Source organism: Colletotrichum aenigma, assembly GCF_013390185.1.
Source record: "Colletotrichum aenigma strain Cg56 chromosome Unknown KSG_Cg56_contig10, whole genome shotgun sequence".
Lineage (NCBI taxonomy): Eukaryota > Fungi > Ascomycota > Sordariomycetes > Glomerellales > Glomerellaceae > Colletotrichum > Colletotrichum aenigma.
The window spans coordinates 1,676,281-1,691,459 of record NW_023500916.1 but is presented as its reverse complement, the minus strand read 5'-3'; the positions used below and the strand labels follow the sequence as shown (position 1 = coordinate 1,691,459).

General features: G+C 55.5%; 3 protein-coding genes across 3 annotated transcripts; all 3 read right to left on the bottom strand.

Moving 5' to 3' along the window:
- Positions 1-655: 655 nt before the first annotated feature.
- CGCA056_v014342 (uncharacterized protein) lies at positions 656-1,708 on the bottom strand (the record flags this gene model as incomplete). Its single annotated transcript, XM_037329584.1, has 1 exon — positions 656-1,708. One exon carries the CDS (start codon positions 1,706-1,708, stop codon positions 656-658), a length of 1,053 nt encoding a protein of 350 aa, XP_037172474.1.
- A 1,022-nt stretch (positions 1,709-2,730) lies between these two features.
- CGCA056_v014341 (WSC domain-containing protein) lies at positions 2,731-3,515 on the bottom strand (the record flags this gene model as incomplete). The annotated part of the gene is made up of 2 exons (XM_037329583.1): positions 2,731-3,085; positions 3,148-3,515. The coding sequence occupies 2 exons, from the start codon at positions 3,513-3,515 to the stop codon at positions 2,731-2,733; spliced, it is 723 nt and encodes a 240-aa protein (XP_037172256.1).
- A 5,487-nt stretch (positions 3,516-9,002) lies between these two features.
- Positions 9,003-10,928, bottom strand: mfs1-2 (MFS glucose transporter mfs1; the record flags this gene model as incomplete). Its single annotated transcript, XM_037329582.1, has 7 exons — positions 9,003-9,200; positions 9,253-9,333; positions 9,387-9,859; positions 9,915-10,362; positions 10,418-10,424; positions 10,480-10,831; positions 10,880-10,928. The coding sequence occupies 7 exons, from the start codon at positions 10,926-10,928 to the stop codon at positions 9,003-9,005; spliced, it is 1,608 nt and encodes a 535-aa protein (XP_037171946.1).
- Positions 10,929-15,179: the final 4,251 nt, after the last annotated feature.

Below are 15,179 nucleotides of genomic sequence, written 5' to 3'. Positions count from 1 at the left end.
CCAGGGCTCGTAGTCAGAAATCGTAGAACCTGACATAAGCGTTGTGACTGTTAAGGTTGCCACCATGATTAAGTAGGATTGCACTAGGATACTGGCTCCCCCGCTTCTCTGTGCGTGCATAGGTAAGTTGCCGCCACTTTAGAGTCTCGTTAAGGAAACTCGTGATCTCTGAGCCGATAAATGGTCTTTCATCGCGCCCGGCGAGACAGGCGCCCAGCTGGGTGGTTGTTTCAACACATTCTGGCCGCCTAAATGTCTTGGCACGCCCGCTCTTGAGGGGCATTTTGTAGTCAAAGTCATGGCTAGATCAGGCGGAAGCCCGCCGCTGACCACGAAGTCCTCCACACGGCCTGACTGGACCTCAATTCTGAGGGCAGGATTGCCTGCTTTCCCGCGGCTGTCTCAAGTCTACCTCAATTGATAGATTGAAGAAAACTAAGATGTCGATGCCAGCTCATTTCTGAGCTTCGTAGCCCACTTGGACCATGATTCTTTCCGAACTGTTGCAGAACTGCAACTCCTCGCCAGAGACGTGGGAGATAACCTCCATTCATTAGAACGCTAATGAGGCTGCAGGAATCCATCAGGCCGGAGTCCAGTCGGGACAAACCGATCCATGAGCTCACTGAGCATCATGGAAACTCATTGTTGACAATCATTCTTGCTTGTCTTCTTTCACACCTCTAATTTCTCTCCACCTCGCTCCCTGAACCTTCTCGGCCTCCACACCTCTCCATCTCCTTCCATCTAAATGTTTCAAACACAGTTGCCTCCCTTCATCGGGGTAATACAGCCAGCAAGCCCATTTGGCCCACATGCTCTGCTCTTTCATCTGTGTTCTTGCACGCTGCCCAATAACATCTTCGATGAACGCGCCCTTCGGGATCGCCAGTCTTGTTGGAAATACCCGGGAGAGATAATGCTCGGTGGATGCGATATGTGGCTTATCATGCCAAAAGAACATTGGTGTCAGCGGCACGGTGCAATTTTGATGTGACGGGTGGGTGAAGTCCCGCTTGAGCTTCTTCGTCAACGCTCTCAGAGCGGGGTAGTCATGGGCATGGGCTGAGTTGGCGTACTCCAGCATTCGCACTGAGGCGAGGCAGATGTACTTCACCGGCGCCTCCTCGTCCTCGTCAGTAGCCTTCATGACGTCCAACATCGGCGCGATAGGGATGTCCGCCACCAGCGTCCAGTCGTGTTGGTGAACCCAGACGTACGGCGTTGTGGTGATCCTGAGGGCTGTTCGCACAGCAAGACCGAAGCCGAGTCTCTCCGCGGGTTCGACGAACGAGACCTTGTCGTCTTTTGTGCTGTTGACTGTGAATGGTGTGAGGTTCAGAGCTGCTCTCCCGTCGAATCCGTACTCCGCCTCCCCTTGCTCCTGCGCCAGCTCTTCATCCAACGGGTATCCGTAGGCTCCAAGAACGAGGGTTTTGACATTCTTCTTGTAGGCATCATACTGCTTTGCGCCCTCTTCCGTCACCACGCCCTTCTTCAGTCTGGATACTGGTCCAACGCGGTCATACGTATCAAACACAACGATGATGCGACAAGATAGGAGGTCTTCGCAGTGTTGGCGAACAGACTGAAAGACGGTATCGAGGAGTTCTGTCGAGGGGGCAGATGGCGTCGGTGATGTTGTGATAATGAGAGTGAGGTCCGCATAAATGGACGCCGAGGGGGGCGGCGGAGGAGTGGAGGACATGGCTCCTCGCCCGGGTGAGTTGTTGGCGACTGAGCTGAAGTGAAATCCGGCTGCCTGGAGTTGTCCTGGAGTCGTTCGGTACGTACCTTTTCGGTGAAATTTTTTCGGTTTGCACCACGCCGAATATGTGGGTCCTCGGAGCCGATGATGCCGGATCTCTTGAAAGTGTTCATCTTATGTTTGTCGGCGTGTGATCTATGCTTGAGGCGATCATTGCCGTGAGATTAAAATCATGAAGGAGGCTGTATGAAAGCTGGGAAGTTTATAAATCAATCGTGTTACGAATGGCCGAGGGGCATCATATCACTACGAACCAGAGGGATGTAAGTGCAATAAGTTATAAGATTGCTCTCGTCGGAATACGCTTGCTATGCTGAAGAAACCACGGACCAGATATCTGGGTAACCCTGCCAGAAAAGCCTGCGCCAAGATCCCAGCGCCTCCAACGAGAACTTGCGCCTTTTCGCAGAAAAGCAATTCTGGCAACATGTTAAAAGCCAGCTATCCCGGGCCGGAGGCACCGACTAAGGACCAATGCCCTGGCCCCGGGACCCATTTGGGTCGGACCCGCACGCAACAAACTCTTCCCGCACCAAAAATAGCCAACAGGATCAAAATTATGACCAGCCTGGGGGTCGAACCCAGAATCTCCTGATTTCACGATGAATCGTAGTCAGACGCCTTGCCATTGGGCCAACCGGCCATGGTTGTTTGTATCCATTGCTGGATATTGGAAACGACGCCGTTGTCTGTGATCAAGATCCTTGGCCCACCTCTCGCCCCCATTGCTCAATTCCCTCCGCCATGAACATCGCCGACGGCGTCTTGTGAGACAGCAACTATGATTGTCTCTTGGAGATATTTGTATTTCTCTGATAATTCTGATTCGTCCAGTGGGTATTCCAAATGACAAAGAGACATCCTGAACTCCAGGCCATGCTGATGAAGCGCATCAGGCACAGATCATGGCCCCTGGCCTTCCTCCATGTTCAAAGTGCCCATCCTGATGCGCTTTGGGGGTCTCATGAACTCTTCTTCTTCCAGGCGCTGAGAAAATAGTACCCGCCGCAGATTTCCGAGTTCGGTGCGCCGGCGCAATGCATGTCGCAATTCCATGCCGGAGCAGCCGTCTTGGGTGGCGTCTTCGAGCAGTAACACTGGTCCCCGTACTGAGTCCCAAAGTAGTCAAAGCCATCGCAGGCCAACGCGCACAGCTTATTTGTTTGGTTTTGGATGACGCTGATGTTTCCGGAAAACACGCGCTCGTCGCCGTCCTCATAACAGCCGATGAAATCCCAATCGGTAACCGTGACCCATGTCGTTGTTGCCGCTGCGGCGGTAGCGGTCGATGAACCGTTCGCGTCGGGGTCGCTTGTTCTGGGTACCGTTATGTTAGTGCATCTTCTCTTGCTGTATTATGGATAAGCTGTAAAACAAACTTTGTTGGTGATGTGCTCTTCAGATCAAGAATCTCGGCAGATTGCTTCGCGAGCATGCTGCCGAACACACCGGCGACCACAACCAGAATCGCAATGAAGAAGGCCAGCAGACACAGCAAGATGAAAACACCGCTGCCGATACCGCATATCCTCTTCTTCGTGGGCCGAGATGCGTCGATCGGAGCTACATAGCCTTGGTCCGCTGATAAAGGCACCGGCTTGTATTCGTCGTATGAGACGTAATGGGAATTGTTGACGATCTTGTCGGTCTGCTCGACGGGATGCAGACCATTCTCGACGTATGCGCCATCGCTATCGTGCGGTTGGCTGTAGTTGGGGGCTGGGGAACTCCCGTGCGATGAATCCATTTCGCAATCGCTGTTGAGGTGTCCTTGTCAATGACTCAAATGTGTCTCCGTCCGATGATCATTGACAATTTGCTAGCACTGCACCGGCAATATGAAATGATCAGATGCGTCTGATGTACCAATCCAGGAACACAGAAAGACGAAAGGGTTCACTCGAAAAGGGACGAGACACCCAAATAAGAGAGCGAAGCATCCGTGGGATGGCGGGCGCTAGGCAGCCACAAAGCAGAGGATCGCTATGCCAGCGCCGAATTAGGGATTGGGAAACCAGCTCCCCTGCGCCACAATTTAGAGTCTTGAATCCTTCAACTCCACTAGAGCGAACAAGCTCCTTGCCCCGGTGGCCAATGATAGCAACATGGAGCGGGCTGGCAATGCATGTCAGACAAGGCCCGCTTGGCCATGCGATAAACGGCGGCTTTTGCAAGCGTGAAGTCCCTGAAACAACATCGCGCAGGAGTCCAAAGTGGTCGAGAATGGCGTCAATGTTGCCAACCTTTCCAAAATCAGCCTTACGGGGGTCCTTGGCAACTGGGGCTGCTGATGGTAGCTAAGCTGTATTTGGTGGTGCTCATTTCCTAAAAAGGCGCCAAGATCGGCTCCCACCTTCGCTTCTCTTAAAGCCGTTGCTTTTTCTCCCTTTTTCTGTTGCAAGGCTCCAGGCAGCCGTTAGTTGACCGCTTTCCCGTCCTTTGCGGGGGAACTGGTCGAGACCATGTATTCCTGTGAGACGTCAACGCAGGCAACTCTTTCAACAAGATAATGTTTCAGTGGACAAAGAATATCAATTCCTCAAGGCCCTGTTGAGTCATGAGACCCAGTCGAAATTTTACATATCTATTGGTTTTGCAGTGAAGGCTTCGGCAGTTCGTCGCTCTCAACTCGGGCCTTGCTTTACCTTTAAGAAAGCGCGCGCCAATCAAATGGCAGCTGTGCGTTTAAACGCACAGCTGCCCGAGCTGAACGTCGGTCAGCATTCACTGGATCTTTTTTCAGGAAATCGTCCACCAAAATGCCGCTGACGTCATTCTTGCATGGCTAGAGTCAATCTGAATTGAGGGGAAATTAGGTAGATAGGTTATACTTTCACCTTCAGTTCCCTCAGTTTTCATAATTCGCCTTTGTCATTTGCTAGTGTCTTGACGCAGCTCAAAATGTCTGAGAGGACTGATATTGACGATGAGGAGAAGATCAACTACTTCACACGGCACCTCGTCGACCCAACTGAGATCGCACAAGAGCGGTTTCTGTGCCTCGTCGTCGAGCGCGTTCGCGAGACAGCCGTGAGTCTGGCGGTACTGGGCTTGGTCGCCGAAGGCACACGTCTGTTGGAAATTCTCCATTCGCATGGAATCCCGCCGTTCGACCTCTACGAACTTGGTCCTGAAAAGCGTTCCGAAGACTACGACAAGTCATGCTATCTTGCCAAGGGGGATACAGAAAAGTACGCGGTCAGTGTCCCCCCGACAAGACCGGACCCATTCACACGAGCTGTGTTTGAATTCGCTTGGGAGAAAACCGGCTTATGGCCGGCGTGGGCGTCTCCGGGACCTGAACCGCTGGAAAGTGACGACTCAGATGTGAGTCCAGATAGGGAAGAAACCACTCTGGATGCCTTGGAGCGGTATGCGCGTCTGTGCGTCTGCAACAGGTTCGGCCATACGTGGCGTGAGGACGACGAGACGCTTCAACTTGTTTCTGAAATGGGCAGTAAGGGTATGAATAGGGCGAACCCCCATGGGCCAATTCCGCATCGCTTGAGACAGTTTTGGCTGCTCTGGAAGCGGATGTTGGCGCCGTGGTCGATGAACCAGGTTGTCAAGTCCACAGGGCGCGCTTTGACTCTTGATCTTGCCGTGCGGCTCACTTTTCCACGGCATCGACAAGACCAGGACGGCACAAGACAGGACAGCGGTGAGGGGGGGGCAAAGCTCAGCAGAGATCGAGGAGAAGCAGGGTCAAGACGAAGTTATTGATGAGTTTTTCCTGGACGATGACGATGATGCGGAGAAAAATATCTCGAGCAAGGAAATCAAAGATCCAGAAGATGCGCACCAGTACAATCTCAACTACATCAACTCGTGGGGCAAGGCCGTTGCCGAGAACCATTATGCGCAGGACCAGTTGCCCATGCTTGGCTGCATGAGGCGGCTGTGGCAGAGGGGCTGGTTCGAGCACAGCACCACCACCGCCAACATCCTCGTCAAAGAACTCGACATCAATGTCGAACACAGTCGCAGAGTGGCCCAGATAGGCTGCGACATGCTCACCAGAAGACTCGAGACCGGCCCGAACCGACCATACGCGGGCGCCACCGTTGCAGAGCTTGTGCGGGCAATCGACGAGAACACGAGGGCAAACGCGCCGTACTGGCCCGAGCACAACTCGGAGGAGAGAATCGCCGCCGACGCGGGCGCGATGGAGAGGGACGAGGACAAGATCACAAGGCCAGAGACGCTGCTGCGGCGTCCCGTCCCGTCTCATCGGGGAATCGCGGACCTAGAACAAAAGCTTGAGCTCACGGCCCCTCTGCCGGAGCAGTACAAAGCCTTCCTGCGCGCCACGAACGGCATGGGTCCGATTTGGTGGAACGAGACACAGCTGATCCGGCTCTTGTGCCCGATCGCCGATGTTGGGCTCGCTGATAGTAGTTACTGGCCTGTCCCCATCCAGCTTGAGCTTCTGCCCGATCACCACTGGCTTCATCCTTCCATCGAATGGCCCATGATCCGTCGCTCAGTAAGGATAAGTCAGGACACAAGCCACGATGGGTATGTTTTGTTGGTAGAGCCGAAGTTTGTCGCCGAGGTCAAGGCAGCCTTCTTCGATGTTTATGACCCTCTGCCGGAGGGAGAGAAACGCATGCTCTGCCGGGTCGTCGAAGAGGTATACGGCAGCGTCGACGCTTTTCGGAAGCTTGAGTGGGGAGTTGTTCTGTGGACTGCTTGGTTTGCCGAGATGATACCCTACCGCGATTTTGCAGCGTTGCTTGAAGACTTCGCGGTGGGAAGTCAACGCAAGATGAGACCTTGGTCGCGGTACTGGTATCCGGGGATTCGGAAGCTGAATTTCTGACTACTATTTGCCGCAAAACGAGTGCGAAGAAGACGGCGAAGAAGGTACCATCGAGATTGGAAAGGGCAACTTGGTTGTTCATGAGGATGGCACCGTGTCCATGGGCGAGAACGTCTATCCGGATAACGAGTTCACGAGGCCTGAAGTGTTTCACTAATGTCGTTCGCCTGGAGATAATGGCATCAAAGATTTCCCATAAACTCACCCCTCAACCGGCAAAGACCACAGTGGGTCATCGTCTGCACGTTGACACTAATGGCTTCCGGATGCAGTGTTGCATCCACGAGAGAAATTCAGAAGCCTCCACTTGACAATTGAGTGCTTTCATATCATCAAGCCATCCGACGCCCTAATGTCGTGTATTTCGGATGAGCGGAAAGACGCGGGCTTGGCTATGCGAGTGTCCTCGAAACAGGAAGTAGGAACTTAAAGTGTGTCTCAGCGATGCAGAACTACTAGCTGCAGATGGAATCAGGACGGCAGACGATATATCGGCTTTACGCTGCCGGTAGTGGCCCTGTGTTCGTTCCACGACGCCTGGCTAAGGTAACGAACGGCCGGAAGGTCCATCTGTGCTCCACCGCCCAATGTGAGGCTCCCGAAGCAAGGGACGAACGGCTTGAATACATATACGACATACGATGCTCACGTGTGCCTTCGTCTTTCCTGTCGGAGAGTACTCGGGCCCATTGCGGAAACATGACTGAAGAAATGTCACAAGTCAAAAGGGTTGTCCAATGAGAAAAAGGTATGATCCTCAATCCAAGCCGTGAGCCTCACCACGCTGACTCCGGCTTAGTCTGGGCCAGTCTCATCACAAACATGAGCTACCTCCCGGGGCTCCTCACCTTGCACCATTCCCTCGTCTCCTCAAACACAGTCTACCCCTTCATCGCCCTGCACACAGACTCCTTCCCCGAGAAGGGCCGCGCCGCCATCGCTGCCCGTGGCATCCCCCTCCACCGGGTCCCGCGCCTCCGCCCCGCGGGCACAAGAGCCTACACGCGCGAGCCGCGCTTCGAAGACACCTGGACCAAACTAACCGTCTTCTCCCTCACCGCGTACGCCCGCGTCGTCCTCCTCGACTGCGACATGCGACATGCTCGTGCGCAGGAACATGGACGAGCTGAGACGCACCCGCCCCGCCCCTGAACCCCGCCGCCAGCACCGCCGGCACAAAGGTCTTCGCCGCCGGCCACGCGTGCACCTGCAACCCGCTCAAAAAGCCCCACTACCCGCCGACCTGGGTCCCGACCAGCTGCCCGTTCACGGCGCACCACGCGGACCCCGCTGCGGCGCAGACCGACGGCGCGGACCGCGCCCCGCGGCCGCTCGGTCTGCTGAACAGCGGCCTCCTCGTCGTAGCCCCCTCCGCGGCGCACTCCGGCGCGATAGCGGCGCGATAGCGGCGCGCGTTGTCAGTTGAGAACGCGCCTGCGAAGTGGGTGTTTCCCGACCAGGACCTGCTTGCGGAGCTGTTCCGGGGGCGGTGGGTCGGGTTGCCGTATGTGTATAACACGCTGAAGACGCTGCGGTGGCGGGGCGTGCATGATGTTATCTGGGGGGACGAGGAAGTCAAGAATGTCCATTACATCCTCAGCCCCAAGCCCTGGGATTGTTGTGAAGACGATGGTGCGTTGGGCCACGACGAGTCGCATCGGTGGTGGTGGGCGGCGGACGGGGAACGCAGGGCTCGGGAGGAAGCTGATGGGATTGCGGACGGATACTGATACATGCGGCGAAATAGGTGGCATTGTTGCGCAGGGAATGTGCAACCATATGTTATTAGTCTAGCTTCGTGATATGTACTTCACCCTGGAGGAATGCAGCAAGATGTATCGAATGCAGCCCAAACAAAAGTAGACCACATGAATACTGTATGACTGCACATCCCCAACCCTATCTCCTGTTCTGCCGGATGGAAATTGAGCGCGTGTGGAACAATTACGGATCTTGCGCTTTGAGGTTCAATCAAGGGATGGTTTTGGGAGATCTCATACTAGTGCACTCCCACCGCAAATGAGAGATCGTCCTTGTGTGAAGACAAGAACTCCGTTGAGTCGACGGCGTCAGATTGTGTACAACACACGTTCAGCCTTGGTAGGCAGACGGTGCATCAGAGGTCCCTGTGAACTAGACGAGTGAGCCAGTGGTTGGTAGTCCAAAGTGGTTAACAAATCTGCGGCCGGCAAGCCGCTGAAGCGTCATCAACCTGATATTATGTTTGGTAACTTATGAAAGTAAGCGACAACCAGACCGTCCTTTGAGCGCATTACAGTGGTATCTTTGCCAAAGTCATCGATCCCATCCGCCTCCTCATCCCTCCTCCATCCCCCCCTATTTTCATCGTAATCATCCCCCTAGACATTCACCGCGTAGATATTATAGATAGCAAGTAGACGAACCGCGTCTTTAAACGGCGCCGGCACCCTTCTTCTCGGTCTCGTGAGCGACGTCCTGTGTCTCGATGGCGCCGTGGGGGCGGGCGACCTTGAGGTTTCCGGTGGCGATCTCGTTCTCGAGCTCGTCGAGGCGGGACTTCTTCTTGTGTGTCTTCCAGGCGGGGAGGCCGGAGTTGAAGACGTCGTCCATCTCCTCGAGTGTGAAGCCCTGTTTGAGCTGTCAGCGTCCAGTAGATCGAATTGCGAACAAGCATACGAACCTTGGTCTCGGGAGCGAAGAAGGCAGTGTGGAGGAAGGCGCAGGCGTTGAAGGTGGCGAAGATGTAATACATCTTGTAGTTCTGTGCAGATGGGTTAGCATTCGTCTTCCGGGTAGCTTTTACCGTGAGCTTACAATGTTCCACAACAGAGGTGGCACGGCGAACGCCAAGACCATGTTCCAGAACCAGTTAGTGGAGGTCGCGAGAGAGACGGCCTTGGCGCGAATCTTGCTGGGGAAAATCTCGGCAGGGTAAGTCCATGAAACGGGACCCCAGGTGGTGGCGAACGTGGCAACGAAGAGGTACGAGCAGGAGACGACGGCGGCTGAGACGGAGTGGTTGTCGACAATGATCCAGGATACAGACTCGTTCTCAGTGGTGACCAGGTCACCAACGTTGGCCTGGCCGTAGTACTGCTGCAGCGCGCCTGAGATGAACAACCAGGTCATCATCATGAAAGCTCCGCCAACGAGGAGCGGACGACGGCCAATTCTGTCCATGAAGAGGATAGCCGGTAGGGTGAGAGCAACGTTGATGACGTATTGGATGGAGGCGGTCATGAGCGGGTTACCCATGTTGGCGCCTTGCATGATGTAGACGATGTAGTCTATTGGAGGTCAGCTTCTCATCTTCCTACTTTGAAGCAGCAACTGTCAACTTACACATCATAATGTTCATTCCGCTCAATTGAGACCACATTTGGATGCTCATACCCAGGAGCACACGTTTGTACATGCGGGGGGCTACCAGCGCCTTGAAGCTGTTGATCTTCTCCTCGCGCTCGAAGCGGAGAGCCTCCTCAATTTCTTGGTACTGAGCAAGGACCTTGGGGTGGTTCACGTCGCCATGTCCGTGGAGGCTCGCGAGGACTTTGATCGCCTCGTCCCAGCGGTCGTGAGCGGCGAGCCAGCGAGGACTGTAGGGGCAGAAAAAGAGACCAAAGAACAGGATGATGGCAGGCACCATTTGCACGCCCCAAGGAATGCGGAAAGCTGCGGTTGGCTGATCTGGGTCGTTGGGGCCTCCTCCGATACCTGAGGCAGCACCGTATTGGATGAAGTATTGAATGAGGATACCCCAAGTGATGGCCCATTGTTGCAAACTCACGACCTAAAGAAGTATTAGTATGGGAATGGTTGGAAGGAAAACCTCGTCAAGAACTTACGCGGCCACTGCAAGTTCGTTAGCGTGACTTCCCTCAAGTTCCCAATGGTTTTGGGGGCTTACCGGATCTCCTTGGGAGCAATCTCTGACTGATATACAGGCACGATGGATGAGGCAATACCGACGCACATTCCAGCAATGACACGGCCGACGCAGAGCATAGCGACGTTGACTGAAGCGCACTGGAGAATGGCGCCAAGGATCCAGAGTATGCAGGAGAATTGCAGCGCGGTCTTTCTGGAGTACTTGTCGGCGATGAAGGAGGAGACGAGAGAGCCGACGAGGGAGCCGGCGGGCATGGCGGCGGTGATACCACCCTGGGCGTATTCCTTGGGGTCATTGAAGTATCGCTTGTATGCCTGGGTCCCGAGAACACCACTCATGGAGCTGATATCGAAGCCGAAGAGTCCGCCACCTGGGCATGGTTAGAAGTGGCCGAAGTGAGAACGAGGTTGGAGCGTACCAATGGCGGCAAAACCGCAAATGGCGTAGACGTTGGTAAACTTCCACATATTCACGGCCGCGCGTGGCGAGTCTGTGTGAGGTATATCCAGTTGTGTTGTCGTCGGAGTACCAGTCTGTGTAGGACAGGTTGCGGGATGCGTGATGAGATGGACTGGGTTGATGAAGGGAACCCTCGTGGTTTTCTTCTAGAGGGCTCGCAGGTGGGCGCGTCCGAAAGTTGAAGTAGCAGTCTGGAAGCAGGGCAGGGGGGGGGGGACAAGGCAGAGACGGGACGGTGCAGATGTCTCATGTAATGAGCTCCGAGTCACAAGCTGGAAAGGACGCGACCCCCGTCGCACCGGGATGCGGCGTCGACTGACATTGGACTGGACGGTCTCGGCAGAGGAGGAACCCCTGGGCGATGGATTGGACGGACCGAATGCAAAAGTTGGCGCATGGGGTTGACCAGGTTGGTGTGGAGGATTGGCCGTCCCGTGGTATACGATCGGTCAAGGGTGGATGGACGCAGGCGTGGAGGAAGCGAGGGGGTGATGATCAATCCTTGGAGTCGGGCGAGGAGGTTCGAGAAGGATGGTCCAACATGGCGGGGAACAGCCAACACTGGCAGTGTGAGTCGTGGGGAATCAGGAGTTCCCATCTTGTCACCTCTGATCCCCCAAAGTGCCATCCATTGATGATCCGGGGACCGGGATTGGGTGTGGGAGGCAAAGTGCGGAGAAGGGCAGCAGCGTCAGAGTCGCAAAGCTAAGTGGGAGAGGAGCAGAGGGCTGGCGGTAAGGGGCTGCGAGTGGCCGAAGACATGGGACGATTGGCGATGGTGCCGCCAAGCAAGAACAAGGCCAAGGGCGTGAGCCTGCAGCGACATTGCAGCGACATTGCAGCGACATTGCAGCGACATTGCAGCGAGACGAAAAGCTCGGCCAGATCCAATGCCACACGGGCGGTGTTGGTTGCCTTGAACCGTGAGCCTTGGGGGCTGTTGGATCCTGAATGTCTCATGCTGTGCTCGTGTTGGTGGTGCTGCAAAGATGCGTACCGCCGCTCATCGTACGTACGGACCCATAGGGTAGGATAGGCAGCCTGGTCTGCCTTGTGTGGTCTGTCCAGTGTCGTTCGTTGTGGTCTGGCTGTTAGTGATGTCGCCAAAATATTGAGCCCCGCAGAAAAGACAGTGGAGTGGGGACGTGGAGAGAGCTCAAGTCACCTCAGTCGCACGGTGCAGGCATTGGATCCTCCAGTGTTCAATGTCAGGTACGTACCACCTCCACAGACACCACACTCACCCTCCCTCGTGCGACGGGCCAATCCTCACGGCCGCTTTTCCCCGCACCCGAAGGAAACGTGAACAGTCACAAAAACACACATGCTACCAATAAGGTAAGGCACCTATTAAGGGTAAGTTGAGGTACCTTACTTTAGATGAGTCAAACCAAACGACCGCACAGACTGACTGACAGGCAGCTAGCTCTTTGGCAAATGATATCCGGACGGGAAAGACACGAGGAAAAGACGCCGTCCAAGGTGCCCTGCCCTGCCCTGCGGTGACAGGCCGGGCCAAAGACGGGCAGATGTCGTACCACCGTCGGCGTGTCCTTCCTTCGCCTTCGTTTCGCTGTGTCTCGTCCCGTGATCTGCAGAATTGGACAGAAGAGCCAGCCTCTTGGCAAAAACCGCAGCAGTGCTCCACGCATGGCTCCTGCTTCCCCGTTCCTCACCTCTCTCGTCTTTGCGGGCATGTAACTGTAACCATTCACTATTCCCACACTGTGACCCGACATTCCCCCCTCCCCATTCGCTCCCTTCACAAGCCACCGGCCTCATCTTACATCCTCCCAAGACATCCCCCAAAGCGGTATCAACAGTAGGCGACCAGCCCCAGCCCGCTTCTCTGCCGCCGTTATGCCGCAGCTAATACTGCACATCAAAAGCCCTCCTGCAAGCCAACCACCCGCTGTGCCGCGATCGAATCGAAGCCCTCCTCCCCCGGCCAAGATCGCAAAACCTGTACCGCAGACCGCACACCGCGCCCAATCCACCGAGAACACGACCGCGTCCATACCTCGTGACTCCTGTGCCACACGCTCGCAGGACAAATACATCATTTCCTCACAAATCCATTGCCTGACGGAGAGTCACCAAACATCTCATGCCACCACCCAACGTATTGCACATAATGAATACACAAGGTACCTCTCTGCTTAATGGAGCACATGCGGGGGAATGCCCCCCGAGCTCGACCGGGAGGCCCACAAACGTCTGCCACCCGTCCTTGTTTTGCGGGCCATTTGTCGGACCACATCTCCGAGACGGGCCATCCGTACCATGTACATCAACCCAGACTTTTCTTCTGAGATACCCATTGGCTGCCGTCACTTCAGGCTCCATTACCTAAACTGAGCCCACTGAAAGCTCGCCTGCCTCCCGCACCTTGAATGGACCGCTTGCAAAGAAATCATTCAACCCGTCGCAGCTGCCCATGCCCACGCTTTTCCATGCAGAATTCATCTGGTCAACGGGGGAGAAAAATTTGCAACGTCCTTCTTGGCAGACGTCGTGAGTGCTCTGGAAACCCAGACCACCCCCAACCATCGCGCCGAAGAAGACGATTTTGCCCTGGCATCGGCCGAGGCACGCCGCAGACGACCCGAAGTACGGCCCACCACCGGATGGCCCCCCAACACCAACCCGTCTGCTGGAGATCAACAAATCGACTACACTACTGCACCTCACGACCCCGACTAATTTCACAAAGTTCTACTTTTCGCTTTACGCGGGAAACAAATTGAAGCCCTTCTGCGGTGGCTACCTACGCGCCCTCTCATGCTTGGAGGAATCCGCGCTGCAACGTTACCCCGAAGGCTGAGTTACGTGCTCCAAGTATCTCCGTCTTGGTCGCTATCAAGCCACAGGACATCCTCATTCCGTGCATTCTCGCGCCGATTCGGTGCGACGCCCATGCCCCGGCACGACAGGGCCTACAGCAAGCAACACGAAAGCGAGAAGCTTTCGACAATGTAACCCCCCCGTCCGCCTGTCGCCGGGACCCCGATCTGTCAAATGCTGCCATGCACGCCCGCCAACGGTCCCAAGCAAACGGTCCATCTGCTTCGTCTCCATCCTGCTTGGTCAACTAGCCGCAACCACTTCGACGTGATCTCGGCGCTGCTTCGCTCCGACTGCAGGCTCTGCGAACCTCCCCGCTTGCTGTCCCTTGGCTCCGCGGGGGAACCTGATGGTCAAAGTACAGCCTCGCAGCTGCCTGACCAACGAAGCCAGCCAGCGAAAGCAGAGGTCGAAGACGTCCTGCCTGAACTCGTTACCCTGACAAGCTCCCAGTCGGGAATCAGTGGCAGCGAGGCGGACAGGGGCATCCGGCTTCTCCTCATGTCAGCACTCCTCTTGCTCGTCCCGGTTGCGGCTTGGCTGTCGTCAGCGCCATCCCAGGGATGAGCGGCAGACAGTCTACTCATTTCGCCTGCCCGTGAATAGCATGCTAGCAAGCTCTGCGACGAGATGGCACCGGTGCAGGGGTCGGTGTCTGGCAAAACGTGACTTGTCTCCATGTCGCAAGACTCATACGGGAAAGTCCAATACTCGACTGGCCTGATGGACAGCCAAATAACATGCCTGAGCCTCATTGCGACGGTCGTTCACTATCGCTCCCATTCATGCCATGCACCATACAATCCACTAGGTCCAGAGACCATTTCCTCTCCACATCCGTGCACAAGGCAGCAGAGTGCAGTGAGAAAAGCGGCGGCGCCCCGAAGGGACGCTGCCAGGTTTGCAAGTCATCACCGGAACGGATCCCCGTCGCCAGGGACCCAGGCCGCCTCATCGCGAAGAGCCCGCGCAAGCTTCCGAAGAAGTTGCGAGAACAGTCCTGTGAATCGTCAGCATGGGATAGGGAGCGCAGGCGTCGGCGTTGGCGTTCTACCGCTCCCGCGATGGGGACCGGTAACGCTGCATCGGTTAGCTTTCTAATGTAGAATGTCCTTTCTTTCATTCAATGCCCACTAGGGCTGGCCCGTGCCTTGAAGAGTTGGCGGCCCGTACCAGAGGACGTAGAGAGACCCGGGCCCGTAAAGTCATTCCATGCCGCCAACTTCCCCGTTATCATACAACTCGTTTCGTCAAAATGAAACTGCAAAAACCTCTGAAAGTCTCTAGCCCGGCGCTGATCGGTCGGGCTGAGGGTAACGGGGGTATCGATGAAAACAACCGCCTCTCCTGACTCCATCTCCGTACTACTTTCTGTACGGAGGCCTTGTCCGTACCCCGTGTAAGCAACGCAGTGT